The sequence below is a fragment of the Micromesistius poutassou genome (assembly GCF_964030765.1).
Source record: "Micromesistius poutassou genome assembly, chromosome: 5".
In the NCBI taxonomy this organism is placed as follows: domain Eukaryota; kingdom Metazoa; phylum Chordata; class Actinopteri; order Gadiformes; family Gadidae; genus Micromesistius; species Micromesistius poutassou.
The window spans coordinates 20,299,693-20,323,700 of NC_140275.1; the positions used below are offsets into that span (position 1 = coordinate 20,299,693).

Here is a 24,008-nt window from a genome sequence, read left to right on the forward strand (position 1 = left end):
CAATTAACGCCTCTCTCCCTGGACGCCGTTCAGCAACCAGGTGTCTCTTTATTCCCATATCTACGGCGTATGCGGTGGGTCTCGTTGACCTCAACCGGTAGAGCATGACGCATCAACGCTGCCAGGGTTTATATATATATATATACTATCAGAGCTGCCAACTCACACACACACACACACACACACACACACACACACACACACACAGTCAACAACTCACTTTGTGAAAAACTGTTATTCAAATGTTATTCATGCATGTTTGATGCCCTGGCTGACGCGCTACAGTCGTCTTACTAATCCTCAGAGATAACTATTTTCCAATCTCAAAATCTTAATGAAATGATGGCATGCTTGTCAAGGAGAGATAATGATTATAGTTCATATGAATGCTGTGTCTGCTCATTTAAAAAAATGCATTCATTGGCAACATTTTAGAATTCACACATTTAATGCCAAGGATCATTTTCAGAACACATTCCAGTGGTCTTGTTTCATTAAAGTTCATAACTTCTACACCAATTGTTTCTCTCATATGAGAAAGAAAGTCAAATAAATGTTCAGTGGAATTTTCATTTTCTTTCAAAACCCCAAATGCAAAGACACACAGAATGTAAATGAATTGAAGAGCCTATGTAACTGATGTTGACATAAGGAGTGATCTTTCAGGTACAAATGTAATCCAAGAATTATTTATTTTGTGCTCTATTTCCTGGTGGGTTTACAGTAAAATCAACCAATTGCTATTAAAACGTTCTTTGTAAGAGACAAAATACTAAAATTAAGTCACTTCATTTGGATGTTTTAAAATCTAAAATGTAAGCAATAATGAACAAGGTAAATGCTGCTGTTCAGTTTACCTTTTACAATGAGTCGGCAATTTTAAGTAATTTGCTGCAATTTGAATTTAAATCACATTTATAACACATGTATGACTTAAAAGTCATCTTGATGGAAAAAAAAAGCACATCCACAGTTATAAACACACATAAATATTGTTCACATAAAGCTCTCTTGTGAACCTCTCTCTAAAATTACAACACATGTATAAACACAAAACTAATAATACTAATTCAAACTGCCTGTCCAGAAATAATAAAAGTCAAACCAGAGACAGGTGAATCGTACGGTACAAAAGTGGTTATTGCCTTTTCCACAAAGCCTTCGGAACAACAGTACAGCAAGAAGTAAGGCACCATCACCTTGAGACAAAACCATCTGGATACTTAATCATTAATAACACTTTTAAGCATGATCGCCAGTCCTGAACTCAAGTGCAAATTCATAAAAGGGGGACATAAAACATAAAAACACACTTAAGTGGAGAAGTACCTCAGTAATCCAAACCTGCAATTGGATTGTACCCTACGATCAGCGCTGACCCCTTAAAGCTTCCAGGCTTAAGGCCGCATCCGGTCAGCGATGCAAAGCTGAGACTTGTATAAAGTAAGGCCAAGTCATCCCTGTCGAAAACAAATTAAATAACAACACTGCAAATTAAACACTGCAGAGAAAAAAAAGCAACCGTACAAAAACAGGGAAGCGGGAAGCCCTGGAGGAGTTGATCATGGAGGAGGTGGGGGTCCTTCTCAGGCTTATTGTGGACAAGGCACAGTGGTGCATGAGTGGGGCGTGGAGGACGGACGGTCAGGAGGACAGACTCCGCCTGTAACTTCCCGTCCGGCCCTTCTGCTTGTCGTACTTGACCGAGACGATGAGGAAGACGAGCAGGGTGAGGCCCTGGATCACAGCCAGGAGGAAGAAGTAGTAGTGCAGTGAGCAGTGGTTGATGTTACCTAGAGAGAGGAGCAGAGAGGGTGTCAGGGGAGACGTGTTTTGGGATGAGAATAATAATCGGGGACAGTTCAGCCTCTCCGCTGTAGGCTTTGAGGGGGTTATGGAAGGAACATAATACGTTTTCTTTTAATTAGACAACTACATCTCACACAATCCAGGGAATGACGCCAGTACCTCATAATGGCGATTAGTGCACCACACTAAAGTTATTTATTCTACTTTGTTTAAGAATGCTTGATTCTGATTGGCTGGGAGGAGGGCATTAACCTGGCAGGTTGCCCGCTGACTTGTCGGTTGTACTTGCTGCTGACTGAGCACAGCGTCATCAAATAGTAGATCAATACGCCGCTTGTATTTTTTTTCTATCACAGAAATTTCAAACATGAGGTCCATTGTAAAAATAAACCTTGTTTAAAAAAGGTTCTAAAATGTGTGATTTCCCTATCTAAAATGTAGATAGGGAAATCTATCGGAGGGTCAGTCGAGACATAGTTTCGCAAGCGAGATACAATGTAGCAACTACGTTATTAAACTAGTGATCAGATGCAGCCTTGTGTGGTTGCTATAGAAACAAATTAAGCTACATCTGAGCTAACGTTATTCACCGTAGTTCTAAAGGGGACTACTTTTTGAGGGAGATTAACTCAAACAGAGTATACATTTGTTATGCATGCAATACAAATAAGAAAAAGCATAATTATGCTTATTAATTATAAGTATTTGAATTATTTTATTATGTTGGCAAGCAAGAAGTAGAATAAACGGGATAATCACCTCAAGGCAGGGCAATAAACAGTTTGATATGCCCGGCTCGTGGAAGGTTACCGCCCTCGACTTCGTCACGGGTGGTAAGCCGTCCACGAGCCGGGCATAGCAAACTGTTTATTGCCCTGCCTTGAGGTGATTATCCCTTACATATCCCTGAGCAGTAAACCAAGGACGATGATGGGTGATTCCCATGGGGTCCGTGGACGGTTACAGTGGGCTGGGCGTGAGGCTGTCGCTCGCTGGGAGGAAGCTCTGGCAGGCATAAGGATTCAGTGAAATGTGGAATATGTAAAGATGGTTGACCTGCACATTTGGGCGCTGATAAGAGACGGCGGCGGTGATGATGCGGGACTGAAGTCTGACAAATAAGTCTTTCATCTGTATTAAAGGACTGTTTGTTTCCTCATGGGACCCGCATCCAATAAGGAGGTGAGGACGAGGCTTCAGCTGTGATTTCCTGGGATTGAAAGATGAGGCGTGTGCAGGAGGAAGAGGGAGGGCAGGGAAAGCAGACGACGCCATCCAACACAAAGACAGCTGCACACAGAGAAGAGCGCTATGGGGGAAAGGAATACTTCTGAAGTGCCTTAAGAGGAAGAAGAAAAGTTCCCCAACCTGTACTTCTCCAGGTTGGAGGATGCGGCATGCTTAGCTAATGACTGATAATACAGTGGGTGTGTGCAGTAGCCTGTATGAGGACAAATTAACAGAGTAATTATTCCCGGCAATTTACTTACACTTCCTGAGCCACACAAAACTACACCCAATCAAACCTTTAGCTTCGCGGCTTAATTTGCTATGGTAATTATCTGACAACTGATGGAGTCTATCATATTTTCCTCGTCAGTTAATGATGCATAATGAGGGTTGTTCTAATTTTCATCAACAGTTTAGAAGAGCTGTTGGATTTGGATAATGGTTTCTTTTTCCAGTGTCTTGGCTGATGCAAGTTGGGTTCCTGTCTTGCTCAAGGGCATAGAATGTGTGAGTGTGGGGGTTGAGGAAGCTGTAAAATAATGTGCTCTAAATCAAAGTTTATGGATACCATTACCATTATTAACACCTCTTAGGTATTTTAATCTCTAAGAATTAGGTCTTTCGAACCTCTTTCAATCACTGAAAGAAAATGCACTGTGTGAAACCGATTACTCTTTCACAAGGTTCCCTATACTCTACTACTACTTTTGTTTTTGTCATGTTCACAATTGTGTAGACACCTGTATCATCCAGTTAAAGGTTCTAAGTGTCTATATGTTACATGTGTACTGGGTGTGTTGTGGTCCAACCAGCACTGAACCAGGCGGTACTGAAAGCAATTACCACCAACCTGCTAGTGTGGAAATAAGGTTTCTGGTGTCTTGTATCTCGTACATCAATACGTTTTCTGTGAGATGACCTTCACTAACCATCCGGAACTCCCTATGTCACGGTAGGGAGTTCACAGGCAATCGTGATAGGCTCATCATGTTTTATTCCCTGCATCATCACAAATGACAAACATCAACCCTTCAGTTTTTTATGACTTTTTTTATTATTTTGTTACAGTTGCCCTAATTATGTGAATCTAACCATGGCATGACATCGTTCCCTACTTCATGAGACAATCATCCGGAATCAACTCAGAGCTCCGTGCTTCCAAAACCCCGGAGAATGACTATTGACCTATTAAAAGGTCAGGTCCACCACCCAGTGCATTGTGTTTCCTTAAAACCCTCAGACCGGTTCCAGAGCCCCCAGTGGAAGCGTGAAGGGCCGCGCCGCGCTGCGCCGCCCCTCCACTTTAAAGTGACACTGGGACCGGGGCTATGTGTAGCCTACATCCTACATCATCTTCAGCTGAGGGACCGTGAAGCCCCCCCCGGAGCAACACGCTGCCAGGAGAAGAGAGGAGAAAGCCCCCTATTAGGTTCCTCAACAGAGAATGTCACGGTGAATAAAGTGGTGGGGAAGAAGCAGCAGGCTCAACTTAATTGGCTAAGGAGGTAATTCCGGTGTAGTTGTGTCATTTCCCCAGGTACCCCAACTCCAGGGGGGTGCGAGGGGTAGGGAACAGAGAGCAGGTGCTGACAGTTCTGGGATGAGAGAGGCTTCAGTCTCATTACACTGCTGCCTTCAGAGCAGTCCGTCCCCGTGGGTCAAGAGGAATAACACCGCAGGGGGGTTGAATACATTTCGGCTGTTTTTTTTTCTTTTCGCGAATGGATGCCGACAGGAATCCAGGAATCTCTGTGCATTTTCGAAATAATTTGTCAACATGACAGACACCTTTTACCTCGGAAACTTGTTGAAAAATACAGTCATGCATTATTTATTAAAAAATAAATTGCACAATAGTACAATTCAGTTATTCTGTGAAGTTACACATGTGACATGTGTCTTTGTCTCCCTGTAATTGTACTCAACAAGAACGAATGTGCAACAATGATTGCAAAAGTAAAGTAATGCGACCCATCTTCTAACTATGACAAAAGCACTATGACAAAAGCACTGAGTGAGAGAAAAGCGCTATACGAGTCCAATTTATTATTATTATTATTATTCTTATTATAACCACACACTACCGCAGCGAGAAGAACACATTGGAGCATTGTGACCCGATCCCACCCCAAGGGCCATGTGTCAGGGGCTTCTGTCACCAGTGCTAAAGTAGGACATCTGGGAACATGAGAACATGTGGCTGCAAGCAGATCGCTGGCCAGGAATCACGAGGGGTGCACACAAACAAAGTGATTCTTCATCATCATCTGACCTTTACTTCCTCCCCCGAAAAATATCCCTAAACTGTCACTTATAATCTACAAGTAGCAATAATACGCCTTAAAGCCATGGCAAAACTACTTTTTTCTCCAGCCAGGGTCTGTGAATCTCCTTCAGGCTGCACTAGATGCGTATATAAGCGTATCGTTTTCAAGACTCTGCGTCGACATACACGACTTAACGCAGTGTATTCTGGTACGGATCAAACGCTCAGGATTAACCAATCAGGATTAACCAGGATCTGAAACAAAGACATCCTGCCTCTATCACGTCCTCCCCTATTTTGTGCTCAACAGAGCAGATCACAATTCCCTGGTATCCCTGGGAATTACAGCTGGTTCCTCTCCACACCTCATACGTTGTGATGCGCACCCGGTTGTTGGTAATTAAAAAACGAGGGACCATAAAGAGACGGCGACGCCGATGGGAAGCATCAAACGCAGGGGCGCTGTCATGTCCGCGGTGGGCTCGCCGGGCTGTCTGTCTGCAACCCTTGATCTCACATTCAAAGGACCTGAAAGCTGGCTTTCAGATGTGAATTTCTGCCACTGCTAATGAAACGGGGAGGGCAATTGAAAGTCCCGCTCCTATTATAATTTCCGTCTATTCTGTTGGTCGGCCTAATCGGGCAAAGGTTGCCTGCGTAAGAAACGGATGGCATTTTTTAAAGAAATATTATAAATCTACAAATAAAGTACCGCATGAATAATTCAAGGTAAAACACAATGGGCTCAACAGCAGAGTGCAGCGGGCAAACAGGCCAAAGCATTTGTAGTGAGTATAGTAGCCAGCACATATTAACTTTCAACAGATAATAGGCCAAGGGTCCTGCCGCAAATTTTATGTTATCAAAGAAGGACGGCCCGCAGACAACTACAACTCGAGAATAATACAGTAATAAGGTGTTTGGGGGATTTCTCGGTATATTCAATTACATATTTATATTATTGATTATAAACATTTATTGAAATGTTTAGGATGGTAGGATTATTGAATTGTATGACAGTACATTGAAGCCTCTTTTAAACCGCCCTCTGTGCTGCAGAACAACTGAGTCCCACTGCGTCTATGATAGTACCCTCCATGTTAATTAGACATCATCTCCTTTCCTTTAGTCCACGGCCCCAGGGGCCCATTTAGATGCTTGGCACTTATGTTGAGCCTATTAAAGCCAAACATTACAGGACACTCGCATTATGGGAAATTCATGAATGAGACTATAATATTTTACAGGTATTTAATGGCTCTTTTAAGTTTTATAGCCATTTATCCACCAGTTGAACAACTATGTAGCTGTCACCAGCTAGTGGTTTTACCTGAATTAGAACTGTCACCTGCTAGTGGTTTTACCGGAATTAGAACTTTCACAGCTAGTGGTTGTAGCTTATTGTAACCGTCACAGTTGATGGTTGTCCTTGAATGGTAACTCTCACAGCTAGTGGTTGTAGCTGAATTGGTACTGTCACCTGCAAGCAGTCGTAACTAAATTATAACTATCACAGCTAGTAGCTGAATTGTAACTGGCACAGCGACTGGTTATAACTGAATTAGAACTGTCATCTGCTAGCGGTTATATCTGAATTATAACTGTCACAGCTAGTGGTTGCCACCAGCTAGTGATCTGGTAATTTTGCAAGAGGATTACCACTGTCTAGGCGAGGATTTGAAATATAAAAAAAATGGTTACCATCAGCAAGACGCTCTAAAAAGCCATTTGAGGTGCAACAGCTTATATGTTATTATACTCAAAAGCCTGTTTCCCAGACTCCATTTGAGCATGGCACGTGAATCGAAAAGACACAAGTCAATATCAAAAAAACAATCATGTGATGCTGGTCATCAGAGAACTCAGCAGCAGCGCCTCACGATTATGATTCTACGATGCATTCGATGGTATCTGCAGGCTCCAAACAAAGTCAGAATCAATGCACGAGTGTGGCGCGGGGAAGGGGTTCACAGATAATCGAAAAATAGGTATTTGACACTCGAACAATGACAATTTCACACTCATTCATCTTTTTCAATTGCACCACTGCAATGCATGTCCAACGATAATAGAACCTCAAAGTCGTCCAAGACAGCATAGCAGCTAAAGAACATCCTCCTTTCTCTGTTATTAACACAAAAAGGTATATGTCCACAGAAAGACACATGAGGAACGCTGGAGAGTAAAAGCAGAATTTTCCTTTTCTGACATTTAAGGCCCTGGTTAAAACACTGACATTTTACCCAATATGATCCCCCACTTCAAGAGCGAGATGTGTGAATGCCAACTCTCTTTGAGCACCTCCACCCCGTGCTTGACATCTGATCTCTGACCTGGTGGTGCTTCAACACAACAATAGAAAGAGGTGCCGTTTCCTGTCATGTGATTGAGGCACAGGCTTTTTCTCCAGCTCAAATATACCCCCTTCAAAAGGTGGGACCAAACCAAAACGAAACGGAGGACATTTTGCGAGAACAAAACCCTTTCCTGTATAAAGAATATGATAGAGACGGAGAGGCTTGACCTTCTATTCATTGGGCTTTTGAGCTTTAAAAGGGAGTGGCAAAGCTGTTTTGGGTGCTGGAGCTGTTTTCCTGCATTTTCAACAACTAAAATAAAAACAAATTTAAAGTGACCAACTTAGACCTGAGAATTTCCAAATGAGGATTCCTGAAAACTGTGGACGAGGAGACATGGCAGTGGAGTAAGTCACAGCAAGAGTAATCCAGCCGCCGCGGCTCCAGGTGAGCTTCCTGAGGGTTAGCTTAAGAGAGACTCTTGAATCAGGCCCACAAGCCTGTGATTAACGTTGAATGTCTCCAAGCCTTGCCTGGCACACAGTTGCTACTCGAGCGAGCTTATCCCAAATGCCTCCAACATCACACAGCACCTCGCCCCAAGCAACGGAAATAAGCAGACTACTACTGCTGTCCCTCCTGGGGTAGATTTATATTTAGAGTACTGACACCGAATGTGAACAACACACCCGACACAATACAAAACAGCAGAAAAACATGATAAACATGCAACATAACTGTTACCATCCATGCTTTGTCTTATAGATGTCCGATGATGGGTAGGTTTCGGTCCATTCCTGAAAACCAGCCGCCATTTAATGCCTTATTTTGGGAAGCCCGGGGTTGTCAGGAAGCGCCTCCAGAAAACCAATCAAACGACGCTTTAGAAATAAACGCCGCCTCAGGCCAGCCGATTGGGGGGCGAGGGATGGATCGAGGAAGCCGTGCGGAGCATCGCCAAGTGCCAACCTCATCAAAAATACCTCCTAACCTGTCGCCGCACCGTATTAATGAGCTATTAGGGGTTTGGTGGGTAAACAATTTACAGTTCTGCCTTATTTACCGCAAGCTTGCTGGGAAGTGCATCTGGCCCGGGAGCCGCTTCTCGCCAGGGGGGCCATACATCTGCTGCCGCTGCCGCTCCCTCCATCACCAGAGCAGATTTATACAAACCTTTTGTCGTTAGGCTGGCACGGCTATTTATTACTGCCAACGCTCGAAAAAACAAGGGAATTGTGCAGCGTGTTGTTCTCACCCCTCTGTGACTAATTTACAAACTACTTAAGTGGGTTTTAAATCAGAGCGAGCCGCGCGAGTACCCGTGCCACAGAGTCTGAGAAAATAGATAAATCGTTTGCTTTTAATCCATCGCAGGACTTCTATATGGTTCAAGATGGAACGGCGCACTCTGGACAGCCAATGTTTCTCAATCGATAGTGCCAAACTATTAACCAATGTGCCAGGGAGATGGACAGACTGGTATTCAGGTGTTGGTACGGCTTCTGACACACGGCAGCATGTTCTCCTTGGCAAATATTGTAGTGGGTAAGATGAATGGGCCCCTGGGTTGAAGGCAGAGACCCAGGATGTATTTCAACACCGGCGCCGAGACCTTTATTGAATCTGATACCTTTGGAGTAAGGCTTTTGACGGCTCTTACACTAATTAGTCCAAATCACTCCGCTGCGATATGCGAAACCAGGAGCCACATTCTACCACGGCAGATGCCTTCGTTGTTAGGAACATCTCCAGAACATAATCAGTGACTTGATTCATATGTAAATCTGCATGACTAGGATTGATCATGCTGTGACATTACCTTTCAACACGCGCACGTCGATATGGATAACCGACTCCTCAAATGTGCTGAGTGTGTGAAGCTCAGGATGCAGGGTTTCTCACTCACCGAAGTCGTTGTGCGATGACATCCAGCCAACGGCGTTGAGGGAGACAATGGCCAGCAGGCCAGAGCCCACGAAGGAGCCGATGCCAGAGAAGAAGAAAAAGAGACCCATGATGGCACTCTGCATGGACTTGGGGGCTGCTGAGTAGGCAAACTCCAGACCTGCCGTTAAAAGCAGAAGGTAAAACACAACCTGGCTGGATTATTGCATTAAATACACAGTTCTTAGCTAGCAAATGAACACCGTTTGCATGTTGTGGATGCTGTGAGTGAGTAAAATGCTTTTTAAGGACTATCCCATTTGCACACCGGTGAATTAGTATTGTAGTAATGCACCTACTCATCGGATCTATGAGTGTCACTTCCCGAATAAATACATTCCGCCTGTTTTGAATGCACCTGTGTAGAAGAGTGTTGTAGTGTGGAACAATTCCCCCTTCTGTCGATAAACCATGAGGGTCTGCTCCAATGCCACCACAGCTCTTTGGGCAGGAGGGTCACTGACCGTCATAAACAACAAGCATACTGCACCGCACCACTCCACTTACACTGCAGGGGTCTGGCCAGCCAGGACACTGGGGACCTGAGTTATCTACATGGCCCTGCTATAAACTACATGACATAAAAACAGCATTTTTCAATTAGGTTAACATCTTTTTTAATGGCGAGGCAACCGTTCGGCTGTGTTAGGAGAAGACTGACTTCATTTTTACAAAACATCTGGCAAAAATGGAATTGTGCTCTTTCCCGCCCAGAGATCCGTCTGGCTACAAGCAGACCCTGATAATGTAGCAGCTACACCGTGTTTTCAACTGGGAGCCCTTAGCCATATCTGCTGGCAGAGATTAGGCTAGGCCAGGGAGCCGTAATTAAATAACTTTTCCTTTTAAGAACTTCCTCGGAGGGGAACAGAGCACAAAATTAATGGGATTCACAGCTTCCGCCGAGATACCTGCAACAACCACGATGGAATGGAGGAGGAAAACATTGAAGTAAATATAAGGGACCGTAAATGTGGCGAAACATAAAGTGACCTTTCCAGAAGTCGGAGGCAAGATACATTTATTTATAGAAATGTTTAACCTTTCAATAATAACAACCAACTGGTCAATAGTGTAGCCTATACCAACAAACAGCCCGGCCGTTGCAGGGCAAATGTACAGAGGACTGGGGAAATAAGAAAAAAATATTAATAATAAACCTGACTGTTTGGCGATCCTTGGAGTATTATAATGTTGTCTTGAGCTATATCACACACTGAACAGACTTATATTCATCCACAGGGGAGGGGGAAATAACAAGAATTTAAATTGTTTTCACGTCGAAAAGAGTTGGATTTGAAATGTTTTTATTTTCTTTATCCAGTGGGCTTTATCGCTAGGGTGACTTCTCCTTCCATGAACATATCATTGGCTTTAACATTCTCCAAAGAACAATTCATAATTAAATATCCCTGGGGGAATGGTTTAACCATGGTGTTCATGCTGCTGGCTCCCCAAATCTATTGTCCAGGCAGAATTATGCAGAATTAGGGGGCGGCTGAGGAGAGAATCATGTTCCTGCAAGGCTTAGGACGGCAGAAAGGAGCAATAGCAGACACTCTGGGCTCGGGCAGGATTTATTGTTTATTTATTATAACTGAAGAAGATGACGAAGGGCCAACGGTTGCCGTTTACAAGACATGTCTGACAATTCAGTCCGCTCACTCAGCCTGTCCCCCCCGAGGTAAGCCCCTTGTGTGAGGGTACGGCATCGAGACAGGAAAGAGTAGTCTGAGGTTCCCCACGGCTTTGCCATGTCTGAATCTCCCTTTCATGCAGACCTCATGTTGGCCTTGTGAACCTCTTCTTCCCTGTTATTCCATATAACTATCCAACTATTGAACAAACAATACAAAGAAAGGCTTCATCAGAACTATTACTAACAAAAAAACCATGGTGACAACGGCATAACGTTGTGTAACTTGCAGCGGCAGCAGGATAAATCTATCCGTTTGCAAACCCATAACAGACCATTATTCACCCAGGTAATTGTGGTCTGAGGCCCCATGAGCGATGCATGACTTCAGAGGAAACACAGATAAATAGGATAATGACCAGTTAGCTCGCCTATTGATTCCTCCTATGTGATCGGCGCGTCTAGTCTCTGCGATCACAGGAGGCACACCGCCGCGAATCACAACAACAACAAGGTCACTGCTGCCCGTTGATGTGGATATCGGGACAATGTCAGACTCAGAGATTTGCATCACACAGATACAAATAATCTGCTCTTTAATGAACAAGAAGAAAAGGGGAGCGGATGAAGGTTTGTTTTTTGATGTCTGGTTTTGTCACCGCGCTTCGTACATGAAGCACAAAGCACGCATGGAAACACGTGACACTACATCCTGTGTTATGCAACGTAGGGATCCGACAAGCGCCTCTGAAGTTGGTTAAAAGGAGCATTCCCTGGCATTATAGCGTGCTAATGAGATAGTGTTTTGGCAGCAGAGCATGGAGTAACATGAGGCTCCTCCTTGTCCTTGCATCAATGAATCGTGATATGTTCATCGAAGAAAAAGTTGAAGAAGTCAACCAACCATTACATTCCACACTCACAGACCGCTCACAGCAGCTAACATGACCCCAACAGTTTGGCCATTTGCAATTACATATTATTATGATGTATAAAGCTAGTTAATTAAATGTGCAGACGTTCTGTATGCTGTATAAGTGCAGATTTTCTACACATTTTTGTTGACAGCAGTTCAACCGTTGCCCATGAACTTCTTTGCTAACCATCATTAGGTCATTAGGTCTATAATGGCTGAATTACTCCACACAAACGTTTAAGGATAAAAATACGTAAATTCAGATTGAAAAGGAAAGCAAAGCGACAGAACGATAAAATATTTCAAATATGGTTGCAAGAGACTTTCATCTTTTTTCAAAATAAAATCCCATTAAAGCAATGTACAGGGACATAGCGTTGCCTTAGTCTGCAAAACCCATCACTGGAGTCCTGGAAGTCTTCAACTCTTCACGCAGCATGAAGTTCAGGCACTTTGCATACACAGCATTTTGTTTGATTCCTCAATGCCACCTAACCAAGTTGTCTTAGGATAAGGTATGATGGTCGAATTAATCGCAAGGATGGCTTTTGCTGACAACAGCGAGAACACGGCTCTATGACAGATTTTAATATATTTTTGGACCACAATAAAAGTATATGGCACCAGAGTTAAGGAATAATAGAGGTTTTGTGAGAGCAGCAGATGAAACATTGGGCACTTTTCATTGGTTTACTCGGGATGTTGGCAATAAGAAAAACTCAGATCTCCAGCAAGACTGTCCTTTTGGATATTCTGAATGTAATAATCACACAAGGAAATTACGATGTCTCTTTGTTGTATGAAATCCCGGAAAGAAGGAAGAAAGAGGGTTAACATGGTAGAACAAGGCTTTTTTGCTTTGGGGTAAAGTGTACAGCACTGCAGTTCAAATTATATATATATACAGTATATATAAATGGTAATTTGATAATCCTGCCCTCCACCCACCAATCCATCCATTTAAACAATGAGTTGGAGGTAGAAGTACACAATTAGAATCACACATCCAAACTGATACGGTACTGATTTTAACATGCATCCTGTTTCATGTCTGACTATGGCTTTATGTAGGCGGTGAGAGCTGCACTGCAGCAGTTCAGCCTGGCTGGCCATCTACAATGTCCCTTTAAATATAAACACAAGGGGTCAACACACCGTACCTGCAATGCTGGCAAATATTTCGCTGATTCCAATCAGCACATATTGAGGCACCTGCCACCATATGGGTAAATCTGCAGCGTAGTAGGTCACCCCGCCAAGATCCTGGTCAATGGTGCCGTTAGTCTTCACAAACTCCAGCCTCTTGGTCTCCAGTATACCTGGGTGAGCAGGGAGAGAGTACGAGGCACACCGTATCACACCGAGCTGAAGGTTGGCAAACAGGCAAAGTACAGCGCAGTACGAGTGAGCGCACAAGGCATCGACTGAAGGATGAAAAGCGAAGCAAAGATCTACCGAAAAGATGTCTGCTACAAAACAAGGTATGATAATTATATAGAACTATATGAGCTGGTATAAAACATTGCGAGGGAGCTCTTGCAAAACTACTTAGTGCCCTTAAATCCATGACACAGACAAACGGCAGACATAGCAAGAGCTAGCACCTCCACTGACATTCCATTAGGGACTTAGCGTCATGGGTGGCCCACAACTTAATTAAGATCATATCTGCACACCAGCACAATATGACAGCTAGTAATGGAACGCTTCCGACAGCCACACAACGAGCAGCGAGCAGTCGTCATCAGCGGCCTCTGCTCCCTAAAAGCTATATTGGATAACCATCATCATGTGACCAACAGCTATTCCCAGATAACTTCCAGAGACAGCCTCCTATCATAACCGCACTTAATGCGCCATCGGAGAGGGGCTTGCAGCCTTGTAATCCAGCTATCCTATAACACCAGCTGTCCATCCTGGATTGGACGGCCCATGGGCTGCCCAGAGCAAAGCTGGCACTTGCCATCAACATGCCCCCGCACTCTCGCTAGCATCCCACGTCCGCTGGCCAGTGCAGTGATCCCTGGGTGCTTTGCCTTCACAGAAAAAAAGGAACTACTTTTGGAAAAAAAAACACATTGGGCTGACCAAACTTAAGCAGATTAGCGCATATATATATATATATATATATATATATATTCACACACTTAAAAAGCCCCTGATTGAAAGAGATAAAGGAGAAATGGGAGAAATGTCGGTGTGTCCTAACCTTCCTGCTTGCCGCCCCCCCCCCCCCCCCCCCCCCTCCCCCTCCCCCTCCCCCCCCAAGAGGATGTGAAGCAGGAGTCCCGTTGTCCTTGTTCAAAATGTGGCAGTATGTATTCTGATGGCGTGTACCTAGTCGATATAACTCTGTCCCTCAACGGGCCAACAGAATTAGTAATTGATGACAAGGATTTAAATTCAGACGATTAGTGTGGCCAATAGCCGCACTAATCGCCAATAGATGGACGTCTCGTAAAATGTAGCTTTGAGCTTTTGAACGTTCGGAAATATATCAGAGATTAAGTATAAATATAGCTCTGGTTTATGAATGCCTGGTCTAAGGGTTGAGTGGGGAAAAAGCCCATCTACTAAGGACCAGCGCGTTGGTATTTGAAGACAAAAGGTCTTATCTTGCAAGAGATGTACGCCAAAGTAGTCTGATTTGAAAGTTACAAAGGCCACGTCTCAGACATATGGTTAAAACAATTTGATGCTATTTTAGTTTAGAGGTAATCTGGAGACGGAAGCATAGTTGCAAAACAAACTTGTTTTCAGAAAAACAACCTGTTTTCCTGCAATTTAGTCTACTTAGATCATTTCAAAGAAAATCTCCCCAATTAAAATATGGCAAATCCATAAGAAAGGTCTGTGTTATAACTCTTCAAATATTATTTTGATATGGAATTATTTTAAGATCTACAAGGTGATCTACTTCCTGGCCCTGAAAACACAATTTGTTTATTTAGTCCTTCCTTTGTAACTATTATTTTCTTTGTAACTATAAATTATCTTAGTGAAAGATAAGTCAGTGTCAAATGTGTTGCTATCATGTTGACCAGGTCTCTCCGTGCCTGTGAAAACCAGAACTGTCATAAAGTCCTTTGCCCCATGCAGTAACGAGACACAAAAATGGCTTTTTGCAATATTCTGAATTTCTTTCACCTGAGTCCAAGTGGAAAATCAGGGGGTTCTTTAGCTGGGCCAAATGGGAAAGTAAAGAACTGAAAAGCTTTTGCATGTCTGAAATAAAAATCTATTCTCACTTTTTACTCATTTTAGTTTTGCCAAAGTACTTGGGCAGGCAGCCTTCTGTGAACGTATAATGGAGGCTCATTCAATGTTTTTTGATTAAACTTTGCACAAAGGTTCAGGGTTCTGAAATGCGGACATAAGGCTTCTGATCATTTTACACTGGACAAAACACAGAATATATTTTATAAATGGCAACACCCCAGCACCTGTTCAGTTCGGATGAACAACCGCTCTCTTTTACACCATACACACACCAATTACATTTACATAGCATTGTGTTGTAGTGACATTGCATGCTGTGTGTGTGTGTGTGTGTGTGTGTGTGAGGGTCTCTGAGGCCGATGGATCTTCTAGGTCATAGTCTCTATGTTCAGACTGTACGGCAGCACCAGGGGGAACTAAGACACTGCATTGAGTTACACGAACAGGGCACATTTGGCCTGACCGAAACCAGTGCTACACTAAGCTACCAATGCTAAGCCAAATTATCATGGAGAATCTATTTAGTTATTAAGCAGATGCCGATATCCAATGTCCGATGTCAATTCAGATAATGGTCATTTAGGAACAGGCATCAGCAATCTACAACCTACAGGTAGGTTGTAGATATATATTGGGGTTCAGTACCCAGTACTTTTCCACTACAAGTTGTTTAGTTATACATACACCACAATAAGGAATTCATTTTGCAATATCCTGTTGTTGACCAAAATATTATTCCGCATTGGAGCGGTAAGATTGTGAATAATGATTGCGACCGGCAATACCACTCAAGCCTTTATCACCAGATAATTACACCACAGCGGCTCTATTGCTGAACCGCCTTTGAGCATTTGCATATTCTACACATAATGAGCATATTAGAGTTAGGTCATTAAAATAAATGCTAAGCTGTAACTGTGTCAATGTGACATTGTTTTCATTGTAAAAAAAAAAAACGACGTGCAAAACTGCACGTCGCATTTCAGTTGCGTCAGTGGGGTCCGATGTAAATGCGGTTGAACGTCACTTACGCCGCACACAATCACCCGGAACGCGTGGACATGTGCAACGTGTTGAAAACACTAATCAGCACACCCCGCAGTTCACTACGGAACAACGTGTCCTCGCCGTAGCAGGGGCGCGTCGGAGACCGAGAGCAGGGGGGAGGGGGTGGCGTGGGGGGGGGGGGGGGGGGGGGGGTTGAGTGGGTACTGCTGGAGGAAAATATAATGTGCATCAGTTCTGAAAAGTGTTACTGATTTGCTTTTCCCCCGCCTCAAGGCTTGTCTCCCTTCAAAATGCTTTAGCCTGAATATATCAATGCAGCAGCACCCACTGACAGGCTGGGAAGAGACTTTATTTCAAAGATAATCCACGGGCTGGAACCGAATTGGACAGAGCACTGCTGTCGGAATGTGGGTGCAGTCAAACAGAACCAAAGTGGAGGAAGCCGCAGTTCCCTGTGCGCTCCGTATGGGCGAGGCAGAGGAAGGATATAGGGGGGAAAAAAAAGATTAAATAAAACACCTTTGGGTGTTGTTTTTTTGTGTCCGTACGATAAGAGCTCAGCCCAGAGCAGTGTGTTTCTGATTCAGTTACTATCAGTGCATCTCTGAGCGGACGACGTGTCGACTTCTGAAGGACTCATCTGTGCCCTTTCTGCGTCTCTCCCGCTCTCTCTTTCTATCCCTCTCGCCGTCTCTCCGTGTCTGTCTCTGGCTCTCTGGCTCTCTCCCGTTGTCTCCCATCGCACACCTGCAGCATCAGAATGAAACCTCATCCCAAGAGACAGAAAGTTAAAAACACTGCCACTGTAAACCCTGCACACACACACACACTGCCGTTCCTCCTCCCCTGCTCAGCTGGTCTGGACGGCAGTGGAGCACGAAAAACACGGGACGTGACGCTGGGTTTGTCCACAGCCGATCACCACACCAGCCGTCGTTGTTATTTCAAACGCTGTGTTTATGTTTATCATTTGTTGTGTGTTAGTTGGGCGGACGGCGCAGAGGGAGGGGCCACTCACCCGCCGCGACCGCCGACCACATGACAAAGAACATCCCCACGGCGATCCTCTTGAGGGGGGAGGGCAGCAGGCCCCGGCGCTTCAGGATGGGGTCCACCACTTTGTCCTTAAGAGGAATCAGCAGGAGGATGAGCACTGCATCAAACATCGTCAGCCAGGCCGTCGGGAAGCGGAAGGTAAACTGCGCAGGGAATACGGAGTAAAAACACGAGTAGGGGAAAAATGAAACAAATAAAACACGATTTAATTCAGAGTGTTGAAGTTCCCCGACCAGTGTGTGTGTGTGTGTGTGTGTGTGTGTGTGTGTGTGTGTGTGTGTGTGTGTGCGTGTGCCTGTGTGTGTGTGTCATTCCATGGGGTTTTGCTTATATCTGGCGCCTCCAGGTGGTCAAAAACAGTCAAAGCATTTTCACAAATGTCACAATATATTGCGAAATATTAATTCTCACAAGCAGAATTGAACCTTAAATTGTCCATGTAGTATTATATATATAAATGGTCAACTAAATGGATTAAAAACATACTCTATTTGAATTAAAACCATAATTTCAATGGTATGCCACTGAATTAACATATAATTCATAAAAAGATTTTGGTAAATTTTTGCAATTTCCATAGTTATACAAAACAAAACTTATAGGCTTTGTTTATACCATAAATCAATAATTAATTAATATATCTATAGATATCTAAATATCTATCTATATATATATACATATCCATCCATATCTATGTATATATCTATCTCTATATACAGTATATATGATGTATATGTACAGTGTGTACATGTGTGAATGATTTCCCCAGGGTAGTGTTCTGCTATTCCGATTGCATTATAGCGGTCTTTTCTTTCCTATTTGCTCAGTGTTACAACTGTCAGATGAGTCTGACACATCTAATCACGCTTCCCTTTTACCCTGACTGAGATGCAGTGGTTTGAAAAAGACCCAGTTCCCCCTGTCAGAATAGATACACAGAAATAAAGCAAACATACTAAACCACCATTTTGACTCCCTGACGAGAGCCCCCCCCACACACACACCCAGTAAACAACATGTACAGCATATATATATATATATATATATATATATATATATATATATATATATAGACCTAATACAATACAGCAAAACAATTCCATGTCTTGGTGTCTGTAAACTAAGAGAGGATAGTGTATCGGGTGTTCTAATCAACTCCTGACTTTGGATAAAGGCCTTTGCTAAATACTTTATATACTTATACTATACTATACTTTATAGTATGCATTGGTAGCTTAGCGTAGTACTGGTTTCGGTCAGGCCAAATGTGCCCTCTTCCTGTAACTCAATGCAGTGTCTTAGTTCCCTCTGGTGCTGCCGATACAGTCTGAACATAGAGACTATGACCTAGAAGATCCATCGGTACCCTGTAGACATTATCAGGGTTTCATGAATGCCTCTGAGACCCCACACACACACACACACACACACACACACACACACACACACACACACACACACACACACACACACACACACACACACACACACACACACACACACACACACACACACAGCTTTACAGGGTGTTTCACTTCACCATTCAGTGAGGGCTACAGACTTTCTCCACAGCCTCTGATGAGCTTTTTTAAAATAGCAGCGCAGGTCTGCAATACCTGTTAAAACGGCCCTTTGATTTAGGAGCAGTTGTACTACTGACTGAATCGTTCATTCAAAGAGCTGTAAAGTCTTCAGAGAGCTGAGCTGGCGTTGTGTGGGTGTTAAATATGCAGGTGCACCTGTGTCACCAGACAGGGGCAGTCAGGCCTGGGAAAACACAGCGGATGCAGGGAAATGTCGGCCATGCTGCTATTCGGCCAGGCATTAGTCTGTGGAGGGTAGTTCCTATTTAATCCCCTTGGTCAGCGAGGCCTCCAGCTGTTGACTACCACTGGCTCTAAGTGACCTACTGACTCTTTATCGGCAGGCACGAGTAAACTTGTTCAGAGCACAAAGAGGGACGGAGATGGGCCGATAGAGTTTACACCCTGGATTTTCATTCAAGATGCTGAAGATCTGATAACTTCCGATCTGATTTTGTTACTTCAAACAATAATAGACAAATGAGTGCATAGAAAATAAGAGACATAAGTTTCAATAGCATCTTCTAAAATGCCTCAATGTAAATTAACTGTTGTTTGTTTAAGAATTGTTAGGTTAACCCATTCCCTGTATACAACAAAGCTTGCTATGATAAGATGCTACACAATGCTAAGTACTATTTTTAGGTGCAAGGATGTACAACATACAATAATGTTAAGACAATTGCAGCCTTGACCTGTAATCCATCTTGAACTGGCTCCAGGACGCATTCCTGTTCTGCACAGCAGCTTGCGATAGCATGACCTGAAGCTGCGTTTTAAAGCTAGGTGTGATGGGGCTGGAGCAGCTGCCCCTACGGTTACCTGCTGGGAGCCAGAAGTGCTGTTGGAGTCGTAACCGGGGATCCTCAAATGCAGGCTCTGCAGGATATACGTAGTCTGCATCTGCAGCACAATGAGGAGATTACTGTAGCAGCATGGAGCAAACACTCCCCCGCCTTGTTAATCAGCACAATGTCTGAGGCAACAATAGTCACAGCGTTTCAAATTGATACCCAGACATGATGAACATGTAAATGCACAAACACACACACAGGTCTACAACCGCGCACACACACACACACAAATAGCTATACAACGCTCACACACACACACACACACACACACAGACAAATAGTTATACAACCGCACACACACACACACACACATGCATGCACACAAATGCAAACAAACAAAAACACCTGCATGTAGAACTTCAGAATACAAACTAATCCGCTATTTGGAATCCTAACAGTGAACCGCCAACACCAACAAAACAACAACAAAAAATAAATTCTGAATTGTCTTCATTTGCAATCACATCCATTGCATGCCATATGCCAGATCACGATGCAAAATATATACATCACAACAAACATAACAGAGGCGTTTACATCAGAAGTGTAAGTCTCACCTGGAAGTACACAGTCCAGTACGGAATGAGAGCAAAGAAAACAGGCAGTATCTTCAGGAGGGACTTCACCTCCTCTACCTTCTCCTCTGGGAACTTTCCCCCGTAGCTGGCTTTGGCTCCATCCAGCATAGTGGGCTTAGGGCTTCAGTCAAGAATAAATAAAAGGGAAGAGATTGAGTTCTAAAGCATCAAGATGAATGGCAGCGAGGAAACATGGTAAATACAGAATCAACATCGGCTGGGAGTGGATGGGGTGGGGGGGGGGGGGGGGGGGTCTTAATCTGCCTTCTCTCTGCCTTACCCCTAAATTACAGCACTTCTAGAGATACGACAGAAACTTTATTCTAAAGCCAATAATCCCTATCTCGGGAGAAAACGCCTTAATAAGGAATTCTTGAAAGGCTTTGGGATTGACCAACTTAAAATATTCAATGTCAACTTTTTTTTTTTTCTTTTTTTACCGATTGTACTTTTGTTCAAAGACGAGTAACGGGCCCTCAGAATAACTTCACTACAGAGGATGATGATGAAGGCCCAGACCAGTGGAGGGAATAGAGAAGTATCCAACAGAGGGATCAAAGGAGACTTTAACATAAAGGTCCGCTGTCAACACCTGAGCAGACTGTTGGATGGGACGAATCCCACAGAAGTCTGCCGCAAATATTAAAAACACTGTTGCTGCACTTTTATTGTATAACGACCCTTTGTGTCTCACTTCCAAATCCTTATTTTAAACACTTGGCTCTTTAGGGGTTTTCGAGTTGTATTTCCTTTCTAATCAGTGCTCGTCTTTTCTCGCACATCACTGCATCCATTTTGTCCCCTGCACAGATAAAGGCTGTGAATTCCCCCGGTCTCTCCCTTCCCCTCATCCTCACCGCAGAAGGCTGGGCTCCTTGGGCGTCCTGGAGGAGCAACAGGCGAAGCCCAGGATCTGGAACATCTCTGTGAAGGCGCTGCCGTCCGCTGGCTTGGAGATGAAGACGGTGCGGCCCAGCAGGAACACCAGGAAGGAGACGCCAAGGCAGGCGGTGGGGATGATATAGCCCAGCTTAAAGCTGACGTTCTGCTGGATGTAGGCCACGCCTCCCAGGGAGATGATGGCCCCCAGGTTGATGCACCAGTAGAACCAGTTGAAGAAGCGCCGGGTGGCCTCTGGGCCTCGGTCCTTCACCTACACACACACACACACACACACACACACAATCTCAAACTACTGATTCTGTACAGTAGATGTGCTGTTGCTTGTTTTCCTAAAGCTGCACTGCAGTTGTTTTGGTTGTGCAATAGTTGGAATGGAATACAATTCCTCCAATTGATCGTATGTTTGTATGCTTTGATTGTTCTCGGCTGCTTGGGATAAAATGGTCTGCTAAATTACCAACTGTATTTCGACATTCAAGCCAACCTCACGTCGTTAAGACAATACTATATTATTCAAGCAAATCTAGGGTTAATTTGAACTGTAACTGTTACATATGTGCATCTCACAAGGCACATTTTCATCCCTATTTACATATTTGGTTGGTACATTGTAATGTAGTTTGAGTTAAGGATAAAGAACATATTTTAAGATATCTAGGCCTGTAGTTGAATATCATATTACATAGCTTCACACATGAAGAAAACATATTCTTTAGTGTGCGGGATGGAAATATTTTACATTCTTTAATAATTTGCCCAATTAGCCAACAGGGAAACTAAGTCCAGAAAGTCCAGTTTGAAGCAATAGGCTGTGGTATGGCAAGGAGATCATTTTTTATGTGCATTTAAAGGATTGGTGAGAAAATGTTCTGCAAATCCATCCCTGCACTCAGGATCCAGACCTTAGTAACTAACAAAGGCATGGCATTGTAAACAATTCTGTTTTGTGGCTGTTACGCTAAATCTTTTTTATTCACAGAATGTTAGTGAGCTGTAAAATATATCACAAATCGTATCGTCTATGTATTGATCCTGAACCAATCAATGCAAATCAGAATGTGCCTGACACATTTGTTTTTAAACTTGTAAATTATTTGATAGATAAAGATTCAAACTTGCAGATATATTGTGTTGAACTCCCACTGATAAACCTCCTGCCTGCTTGGGCCATTTTGAAGGTTCTTCAAAGTCATCATACCCAGGTTGAAGGGGTGAGACAAAATAACTTCCTGGTTTTGAATGTACATGTATGCATGCATGCATTATTTACATTTCATCCCATGTTGTAAGCTGAAGAATGCATCCATGTGAACATTTGAAGATCAGTGTATACGAGTGTTTCCAGTGTGAGAATGGAGCTTTACTATCTGAAAAGCCTCAAATAAATTTACTCAGAATGATAATATTCAGCAAGGGTATGCATGTCTAACTCTCAATGTCATGGCATCCCAGTATTTTCAGACATATCTGACCTCAAATCTGTTAGACAGCATGCTTTAAATTAGACCTTGGAACGAATGCCACACTGGAACCATTCAGCACATCAGAATGTGAATGGCCTGGTCAAGCATTATTGGAATTATTTGAATCTCTAGACATGTCATACTTTACCTGATCCGCACCAAAAGGAGTGATGTTGGACTTGACTGTACCAACCCCTAACGCGATCAGTATGAGTCCGCAGTAGACCGCGGGTCTGCAGTACGGTGTGCGGGCATTGCAGGTCACATTGCTCGGCGGGGGGCTGCTGGTGTTTAGACATTCAGGTGCTAGTACGATAAATTGCCCCTGATCCCCGCATAGATTCTGCAACGTGTCCTCATCAGAAATAAACGGGAAGAACAACATGCCAAGGAAGTAGATGACCAAGCTAAGAGCAATGGTACAGAATTTCCCCAAATATGCATCTGCTAGCCAACCACCGAACGGTGAGATCAGATAGGTGATTCCCATGAACAGAAGTGGTGCCTGGCTCGCGTCGGCGCCATCCCAACGGAATGGGCTGGAGTTGAGGAACAGAACCATATTGGATGTGATGCCATAGAATGCAATCCTCTCCAGGGACTCGGCCAATAGGATGGCTGCACACGCCAGCCGTCTCCCCTGGAACACTGATGGTGCGGGTGCGTTCACAGTCCCAGAGTTCAACAGCGGGGTCACCTCATCAGCATCCCTGTCGTCTGCCATTCCTCACACACTTTCCTCTCTTCTTCCCTCTGAGTTTCCGACCTGTATGGAAACATGGAGCAAAGTGTAAAAAAACAACGTTAACTATATATTTATCTATATAGTTGTTTCCAAAGTTCAAAGGATGTTAAAAGCAGTTGTACGGGCTGAACTTCTTCATCATGTATACAAATTGTAACTTACACACATAGGAAACCCCACACTAGCTTTAGCACAATGCTCAGACTTATAAACAGCGATCATGTGATTAAAAGCGCGGGCATAACATACCTTATCTTATAAACACGTCTCCAAATCCCCGTTAATCGAATACACTTGTATCCGCCCGTGTGTTTATTTCTGAAATACTGGATCGATACTCAACACTCTGACAGGAGAAAAGTAGAAGCAGAATGAAAACACAAGTGTCAGAGTCACCGCTGACCACATGACCGGCGCCCCGCGAGCCCGTCGTACTGCGCGTGCGCGCCGTCTTTAACAGATCTACAGTGCGGTGGATCGGTGCGCATGCGGGTTCGAGGC

General features: G+C 43.7%; 1 protein-coding gene across 1 annotated transcript; it reads right to left on the bottom strand.

Moving 5' to 3' along the window:
• Positions 1 to 673: 673 nt before the first annotated feature.
• On the bottom strand, positions 674 to 23,905 carry slc15a4 (solute carrier family 15 member 4). Its single transcript, XM_084468721.1, has 9 exons — positions 23,757 to 23,905; positions 22,911 to 23,528; positions 21,254 to 21,549; positions 20,376 to 20,517; positions 19,787 to 19,867; positions 17,344 to 17,524; positions 13,259 to 13,417; positions 9,509 to 9,667; positions 674 to 1,793 (listed from the first exon to the last, which is right to left on the bottom strand). The coding sequence occupies exons 2-9, from the start codon at positions 23,484 to 23,486 to the stop codon at positions 1,645 to 1,647; spliced, it is 1,743 nt and encodes a 580-aa protein (XP_084324847.1). The 5' UTR covers positions 23,487 to 23,528; positions 23,757 to 23,905; the 3' UTR covers positions 674 to 1,644.
• Between the last annotated feature and the right edge of the window lie 103 nt (positions 23,906 to 24,008).